The sequence below is a fragment of the Chinchilla lanigera genome, unplaced genomic scaffold (assembly GCF_000276665.1).
Source record: "Chinchilla lanigera isolate Chin_1 unplaced genomic scaffold, ChiLan1.0 scaffold00063, whole genome shotgun sequence".
Taxonomy (NCBI): Eukaryota; Metazoa; Chordata; class Mammalia; order Rodentia; family Chinchillidae; genus Chinchilla; species Chinchilla lanigera.
The window spans coordinates 8,037,344-8,046,674 of NW_004955464.1; the positions used below are offsets into that span (position 1 = coordinate 8,037,344).

Sequence of the window (9,331 nt, forward strand, 5' to 3'; positions counted from 1 at the left end):
GCCACGGCGACAACGGCCGCAGGAGGCGCCGTCTCCCGCCCAGGTGCGCGCTTCGCTCCCGGCGCCGCGGAACTCGGCGGCAGCCATGGCGTCCAACATGGACCGCGAGATCATCCTGGCGGATTTTCAGGTGAAGTATCTGGCTCTGTTCCCCTCCCACCTCTAGCCTCGTGGGTTCCTGTGTCCGAAGGGTGGCCTCTTCCCAGCATTTGTTTGAGCACTACAGTGATGTGTAGTTTAGGCTTTGATATGGTACGTGTGTGTGTGTACGTGTGTGTGTGAGAGATTTATGAGCGTAAAATTCATATATTATGTTGGTTTTATAGAATGTATTACGTACGAGTTGAATGAGAATTTTTAGTAGGGGGTGTTAAGGTTTTTGGATTACTCGTGTGTGTGTGTGTGTGTGTGTGGCGTTTATTATATGGGGAATATGTACAAATTTGGAGATAATTGAGTGTGGGACCACTTCACTATGGTCTGTTTTGGATTGTTCCCCCGAGGAGACTGGTATGTGGATTGTGGATGTGGAGTGTGTGTTGTTATAGATGTGGTAACAATATATTGTATTAAGGGAAAAGTAAAAAAGAATGATGAGGAAGAGGTGGTGGGGGTAACCAGGCATTGTGGTCCTTTTCAAGGAAGAGTAAGCATTTGACACTTGCCTTATTGGAATCTTTGGAGGGTAAGAAGATCAGAAAGAGGCAGAGTCTATATTCCAATGGAGCTCCACAGTGAACTCACACACTTAGTAACCAATTCATATTTGCGGATTTCTCTCCCCTACAGACTTGAATGGGTTGGGTGGTGGCCTTTCTCTAGGAATATTTTAAAGAATAAATAAAGGTTATTCCCTTATGAACCCAGCTGTCGTGACACTGGCATGAAAGTATTTTAGGGAGGGCCTTTGAAATTAGAGCTGTATGTACCAGGAAAGAGTTGGAGTTAGAAGTGATACCCTGTTAACATTACCTTTGCCTTTTGATGTAGAAAATATTTTAGTGAGATATTTTTAACCACTTTAGCATTAATTTAGAAGCTACTGTCAAGTATAGGCAGACTTTCCTTTCTTGAATCCTGTTGTCATTATTGCACATGGTCTAACAGTATTATAGGTAGTATTTGTCCTTACTGAACTTTTCTTCTCTCTGTTCTTTTAAGTTTTGTTATTTTTACAACTTGATGTTCTGGTGACGATTAACAGAGTTTGCTGTTTTGTTTACTCTGTGGTATCTGATACACTTGGAATATGTATATATGTATATTTTAATTATGCTGTAGCCTCCAAACATAGGGTTCTTAAAAGTAGACCTCAAATTGTAGGTTTAAGAATGACTTAGTCTTTGCCTGTCTAAATCTTTAAACATCTTTTTGATTTTTAAAAAATATATATTAAAAATATAATTTATTAAGCCAGGCATGGTGGCACATGCCTGTGATTGCAGCACTCTGGAGGCTGAGGCAGGAGGATCTCCTTCAGTTCAAGGTCATCCTGGGCTACATAGTGAGTTCAAGGCCAGCCTGAACTACGTAAGGAAACCTGGTTCCCCGCCTCCAATATATACAATCAGTGCCAACTATATTACACTGGCACTAAGTTATTACTAAAACTGAACATATTAGAACCAATTTTACAAAGTAGTGGGTTTCAGTGTGGTATTTCCATACATTATGTTTGCTCCCCGCATTCTGCAGTGCAATATTTTATCTAATGTAGAATGCATCCTGTGAAAAAAGACTGCATTTCTAGGTGTAGTTTTTATCCTGTTATAAAAATTATATGGGAAAGATTTTGGAGAACATCAGCGAGTGTAACTTCATTAGTTGAATTAGTTAAAATTAATACTGTAATTGTGTTGTAATTTCACCAAACTTTTTACCTTACTAACTTGTAGTTGCTTTCTAACTTATTATTTATGACAATCATTAGAACAGAAGATTTAGGGTTCTCTATTCAGAGATAAAGTTAATATTATACAATAAAAAATAAAGGATTGGGGCTGTAGCTCAGCGCAAAGGTCTTAAGTTCAATCCCCAGTACTGCCAAATTAATTAATTAATTAAAATATGCATTAAAATGATTAAAATAATTACTTTGGTTTCCAAACAAAAACTCCTGGAGTTTTTGTTTGGAAGCCAAAGTAATTAACTTTATTGCTGAATATAATATAATAAAGTAATATTGCTAAGATGCTAGCATTAACCTTAGTGTGTTTAGGAACCTGTGATTATCTTACAAATGAACGTACCAGATCAGTTTGATTTCATAGTCTGAGTTTAAAATTGGTTATTATTATTTTTATGTGTGTGTTCTCTGATTTTTAGGATTAATTTAAAAATAAGCATTTATCTAGTTATAGGAAAATGAGATAATTTATTTTAAAGATTATATCTCAAGCTTTGTCATGAACATTCTTGGATGACACCAGTTTCTTCTATAGCTGGACAACTCACTTTCCCCACCCAGAAGTGGATATAACAAAATTATATTTTTTATTTATTTATATATTTATTAAAATTATATTTTGTTATATGAGTGTAGAAATCAGTGATAGTTTTGAGAGCTCAGTGTGTCTTTGTGAAAGGACATAATTTTAGAATTTGATTAGATTTATTTATTTATTTGGTACCGGGAATCGAACTCAGGACCTTGCATTTGCCAGGCAGGGGCTTGTGCCACTGAGCTATATCCCCGGCCCTAGAATTTGATTAGATTTAAAGATAAACTTCAGATTTTGATCATTGCTACATAATAGGTTCTAGTAATACAATGTTTAATTATGGAAAAGCTTTTGAGAAGGGATTTTGAATTCTTTGGAGTTTGTATCTCTTTTATTTTTTTTAATTTTTTAATTTTTATTTTTTAATTTTAATTTTTTGTTTTTTTTCCGGTACCGGGAACCGAACTCACGACCTTGCGCTTACCAGGCAGGCGCTTTTGCCGCTGAGCTAAATCCCCAGCCCCTGAGTTTGTATCTCTTTTAACTCAACAAATAAGACTGTTGAAATTAGTGGAGAAGTGATGAGTGGATGGAAGATTATAGGTCATACTTAATGAGGTAGGATTGGGACATTGTAGGTAGATGAACTTGCTTTGTAGGCAGTTCTTTTCCAAATTGTCCTCAGTTAAAAAATGTATTTATAGTAGAGTATGGAGACTAACATTTGCCATTTACAGTTCAGTTCAGGAGCATTAATTACATTCATACTACTGTGTAACCATCACTGCACTCTTCATCTTATGAAACTGTGACTGTATCTATTAAACAATGACTCCCTCAATCCTCCCTTTCCCTGGCCCATGGCAACCACCCTTCTATTTTATGTTGTATGAATTGTTTTAGGTACCTCATATAAGTAGAATCATGCAGTATTTATCCTTTTGTAATTGGCTTATTTCACTTAGTGCAAGTTCCCCAAGGTTCATTCATGTTGTAATGTGTCAGAATTTTATTTCTTTTTACAGCTAAATAGTGTCCTGTTTGTATATATCACATTTTGTTTATTCATACATCTTTGATGAACATCTGGGCTGTTTCCATCTTTTGGCTATTATGAATCATACTGCTGTGAACACTGGTGTACTAATATGTTTGAATCCCTATTTTTGGGCCTTTTTTTTTTTAATGTGGGTACTGGGAATCAAACTCAGGATCTTATACTTTGCCAGGCAGGTGCTTGTACCACTGAGCTATATCCCCAGCCCTGAATTCCTATTTTTAAATCCTTTGGGAATACACCCAGAAGTAAAATTGCTGGATCACACAATGATCTTATTTGTAGATTTTTAGGAACTGTCCTACTGTTTTCTATAGTGGCTGTACCACCAAAACTTTGAATGGAGAGAGTGCCAACATCTTGTTTAATTAATTATTTTTAAATTTAGCACTGAGGAAGTAACTTTAGAATTTGGAATATTTTACCAAAAATGAGGTTTAAACATATATAATAGCAGCACACTCTACTGTTGGTAAAGGAATGAACAGAGTAGTAAGTACAACTACACTTCATCTGGCTAGGATCAGGAACTTGTGCAAAGGAATTTCCTGGGTTTGAAAAAAAACAGGCATTGATGATGAATCATGAGGACCTTTCCCCCTTTAATATTTCTATAACATGCATTCAGGTGAAAGTTCCAAATCTTGTTCTTTTAGTAATTGTAGAATTCTTTAAAAGCTTCTTTCCTCTTCACAAAAATTATTTGATGAAGTATACTTTTGAGATCTAGTTGTTTAGCTTACAGATGTGAATTAAAAAAGATATCCAAACAGTTGCAGTTGCTGTCCAGTAATCTTAGTAATATTACCTCATACTTTGTTTTAAATAGACCAAAAAAATGAGTTTCCCTCCACACTCTCTTAACCTTCAAAAAAAAAATTTCATTATTAGTACATGTTTGCTGTACATAATGTTTACATTCTTCTTGGGATAGGTATGTGTACTTAACATATTTTAATACTTTTTATTCCCCTTCCTTACCTTTGCTGTCAATTCCTCCATCTGAATCCTCTTTTCTATTTACAAAAGATCTGTGTCCATTTCCTATTGCCTATATTTTGTTTTATTTTAAAAATTATTTATACTTTGGACTTCTCATATAAGAGAAGTTATGTGTAAGCTGGTCATGGTGGTGCACGCCTGTAATTCCAGCACTTGGGGGGCTGAGGCAGGAGAATTGTTGGGAGTTTGAGACCAGCCTGGGCTACAAAGTGAGCTCAAAGCCAGCCTGAACTGCATAGTGAGGCCCTGTCTCAAAAAGACAAAAAAAAAGAAGTCTCAAAGTACATCTATTTTTCTGCAAATGACTAATTTATCCTTCTTTATGGCACAGTAATACTCCATCACATACAAATACTAAATTTTCTTTATCCATTCATTTGTTGATAGATATATAGGCCATTTCCAAGATTTATCTTAAGAAATGTGGTACTGTAAACACTGGTATGTATGTATCACTGTAGTATGATGTCTTTAACTCTTTGGGGAAGATACCAAGAAGGGGAATAGCTAGGTTGAGTGGAATTTTTAGTTTTAGTTTTTTGAGGAATCTCCATTCTGATTTCCAGAATGGTTGAACTAGTTTACATTCCTACCAACAATATAGAAGGATATCCCCACCCCAGCCTCACCAGGTTGTTCTCTTATATCTTATTATTTTTGTTTCTCTATTGCTAATAACATAGAAAGAGATCCTAGCTATACTCAAGTAAAGAACAGTGTTCACTGGTAATACTTTATTTCAGACTTTCTTAGAAACAAAACTTTATGTGCCTGGTTAAAAAGTATTCTTTCTGAATTTAGTTCCAGTTGTCATAGATTAAGAGTCCCTTAATTTGTTCTCAAATTTTGCACTGATATATATTTTTTATTTTTTGCATTGCTGGATATTGAACTTCTGGCCTTGTACATATTAGGCAAATGATCTACCACTAAGCTACATCCCCAGCCTTGGCATTGACTTTGATGTTATTTTTTTTTATTTATTTTTTATCACATAGTTGTGCCTTTGTTTTTCCCTCTAGGTCATTTCAGCTAGTAGTACTTTTGGCACCTATATTGCTGTATAAATTTTCTTTGTCTTTTTTTTTTTTTTATTTCCTGGTACTGGGAATCGAACTCACAACCTTGCGCTTACCAGGCAGGCCCTGTGCCGCTGAGCTAAATCCCCAGCCCTGCTGTATAAATTTTCTGATACTGGATTATCACTCCTTAAGGTTTTATATGCTTCTGAGCTCTTGTTTAAAGCAGAGTTTTCCATGACTTTACTCTGTTGGCAAGTCACTTTTAAGTAGTTTCTGTCCCTTTGTGACATTTTCCTTCTAGATAAAGTTTTGAATTCATCTATCTTTTTTAGTTTGACACAGAGAGATATCTTCTAGAAAGAGTATGCTAGAGTGTGGACATAGAAATGATATCAGTAGTATTATCTGTGATGATGTGGGTTAGGGATCACACTGAGTATCCATGGAACATGTTTCATTGTGAGAGATTACCCTGGGTAGGAGATTGAATACTTTGGTCACAAAGGAGTACTGTTACCTTCTCCTTTTTGTCTTCCTTTTCTATCCTCTTTTTTTTTTGTTGTTTTTTTCTCCGGTACCGGGAACTGAACTCATGACCTTGCGCTTGCCGGGCAGGCGCTTTTGCCGCTGAGCTAAATCCCCAGCCCTCTGTCCTCTTTATTAGAGGAACAAGTCCTGTTATTTAACCATTTGGATTGTAGGTTATTGGGAAAATAAGGTTCTGGCATGGAGAATGAAGTTTAGTAGTTTATTAATTATTAGTTTATTTAATAGTGATTAAGGATACCACTTTGGTTTCAGACCACTGGGATTTAAATCCCATTTCTGCCACTTATGTGCTTTTGACCAATCTTGTCACGCCTGTGTGCCTCAATTTCTTCATAGAAAAAGATGAGTCAACACATGGAAAGTGATTAGAACTAGTGTCTGATATAGAAAGTGTTCAACAAATTCTAGATATTATTTTCAGTTTTGACAATTTTAAGATAGTCTTCTTTTCAAGAGAAAAGTCTTTTCAAGAGAACTTCTGAGCCAGGCGCGGTGGCGCACGCCTGTCATCCCAGCGCTTGGGATGCTGAGGCAGGAGGATCTTGTGAATTCGAGACCAGCCTGGCCTACAAAGTGAGCTCAAAGCCAGCCTGAACTGCATAGCAAGACCCTGTCTCAAAAAAGACAAAAAAAAAAAAAAAAAAGAGAACTTCTGACATTGTCCATTTAAGCTTGTTATTTTTCCACTGTAGAAATTGAAGATGAATTGTTCAAGCTTATGGGTTGGTTTGGAACAAGATTTTGTTTAGGAACACTTTAGAGTGTTTATTTTATAGCTAATTTTTTAGGTAGTTTTATATTCTTAAGGAAAATGGATCTGCCATTCATAAATTTTTCCAGGTGAGGGAGTTTATGTGTAAAATAAATTAATAAGAAGAATGTGGTGCATGTCTGTTGTTCCAGCTATTTAGGAGGCTAAGGAAGAAGTATTGATTGCTTGAGCCCACAAGTGTGAGACACAAGCGTGGTGAACAGTGAGACTCTTTCTGGTAAATCAGTGGGTAGTTAGATGGTCCCTGTCATGTAGTAGACATACAGGAAGGAAGAAAGAAAAAGTTGGCATTTTGGTCATTCCTAGGCTACCACTTAGTGCCATGCTGCTTAGCTCATAGATAGTTGAAAGGCTTGAAATGAACACAAGGGTCTCTATATTTGCTGAGCAAAGTTGGGTTGATGCCTATTGTTTGCTTGACTGTTTTATAGTCTCTGTACATCGGGGATTAGCAAACTCTGTTCTGCAAACTTTCTACGTGTTTTGGTAAATAAAAATTTATTGGAACATAGTTACATGCATTTGTTTACCTGTTGCCTGTGTTTGCTTTCTTGCTTCCGGGATGGAGGTAAGTAGTTGAGAATAGATTTTTTATTGCTTATAAACCTAAAATATTTAGTATCTGGGTCTTTATGATAAAAGCTACCCCCTAAAAACACACACACACACACACACACACACACACACACACACACACAACTTTTCTTTCTAGGTTTTAGTGACTTCAAAACTCTAAACATTTGTATGTCTCCTTAGGGGGTATTTGTTAGAACATGGTAGGTAGACTAGCTGTAGCTGTATTGGTTTGTTTTGGCTATGGCTCTCTGGGTAAGACTTCAGGCTTTATTTGCTTCAGTTACTCAAACTGTAGAAAGAAGGTCTGCCTGAGTTCCGTCTAGGTTGAGAGAGGCTAGAGCAGACCAAATACAGTTTAGATAATTACTTGGAAGCGCTGGGGTTAAGAACATTAATTATAATTCCAGTAATTGATTTAGGGTAGGAGTGAACAGACCACTGGAGTCTGATGGTCAGACCATCACCCATTTTGGTATGAAGTTGTATTGGAGCATAGTCACTCATGTTTGTTTACGTGTTGTCTTTGGCTACTTTTATCCCTAATAGCAGGGTTGAATAGTTGATGGCATGCCTGCAAAGCCCAACATATTTGCCATGCGTTTTTATAGGAAGGTTTGCTGATCCATATCAGTGGTGAGTTCTGTTCCCCAGGGGATATTAGGCAATGTCTGGAGAAATTTTTGACTGTTATAGCTGGAGAGTGCTGTTGGCATTTAGTTCCTAGAGGCTAAGGATGCTACTAAACATTTTATAATGCACAAGATACCTTCCTACTTGAAGAATTTTCTGGTCCTAAATTTTGATGGTGTTGAGAAACCTTGACTTAAGTCAGTAGTTCTCAAACTTTACCTTGCATGAGCATAACTGGGAGGGCTTGCTAAACCACCAGACTTCCATCCCAAAGTTTCTGATTAAATGGATCTGGGATCAAATATGAAAATTTGGATTTTATCAGGTTCTCAGGTTGTGCTGATGTTGCTCATTTAAGGATTGTGCTTGAGAACCACTGATCTAGATGATTTTTGGAATTCCATTCATTCCTGTTATTCTTCGATTTTTGTGATCTTAAATACAATTCCATTTCTGTGACTTAGGAAAATGGAGTGTTTTGGTATATACTTGATTAGGCTGTTCCGTGAGTCTTTGTCTTTGGACTCTTCCTTTTTGTGTCTCTGGAAAATTTCTGTTCATCTTTCAAAGCCTGGAAAATTTCTATTCATCTTCCATCTGTCTTTAGCTTATAATACTCATATGTTGTGCCTAGTTAGGTTGAATAGTTTCTTTTTCTGTATCTTGTACATGTTTCTGTCTTGAATCATATTAGATTGTGTCGTCAGTTGACATGGTTTTCCCATACTGCCAGCTCTTCACGTGAACAACTGCCTAGATCTTAACCATCTGCTCCTACAGTATGTTGTAAGAGGCACTCAGTGAATAGTTTTAATATAGGCTGTTTATGTTGTTATGGTACAAACAGGGTACAATTATAAATTTTTATCTATTTTTATACTTTTTCTATTTGTCAGCATGATTTTGAATAATAAAATGTGTCACTGAAAGAATAAAAATTTGACTATCTTACTCAGTTGAGAGTTATAATTTCAAAGTTACCTGTATGTAGAGAAGTACAGAGCACCTTTCTGGTTTAGCTTTTCTGGAGGTGCTCAGTTAGGTAGTATGGCCAGACATCAGGCTTGAGGCCAAGAACCTTGTAAAATTTGAATACAGTTACTGTGGTGTCATTTTCTTTTCTTGATAATCGTTTCAGTCTAATTTTTTTTGTGTATGTGGTGCTGTGTTTTTAATCTACAGCACTGTGCATGTGGGACAATGTGCTGTATACCACTGTGCTATATCTCCAGTTCTCAAACTCTGGTTTGTGTGTGTGTGTGTGTGTGTGTGTGTGTGTGTG

The 9,331-nt window shown here is 36.5% G+C and overlaps 1 protein-coding gene across 1 annotated transcript in view; it reads left to right on the forward strand.

The window, feature by feature from the left end:
• The window catches only part of Faf1 (Fas (TNFRSF6) associated factor 1), a gene marked incomplete at its 5' end in the record, with an annotated part of 440,455 nt that continues 431,124 nt past the window's right edge, over positions 1–9,331 (forward strand). Inside the window, 1 exon segment of the mRNA XM_005398612.2 lies at positions 1–130. Coding sequence (XP_005398669.1) covers positions 86–130 — 45 coding nt within the window.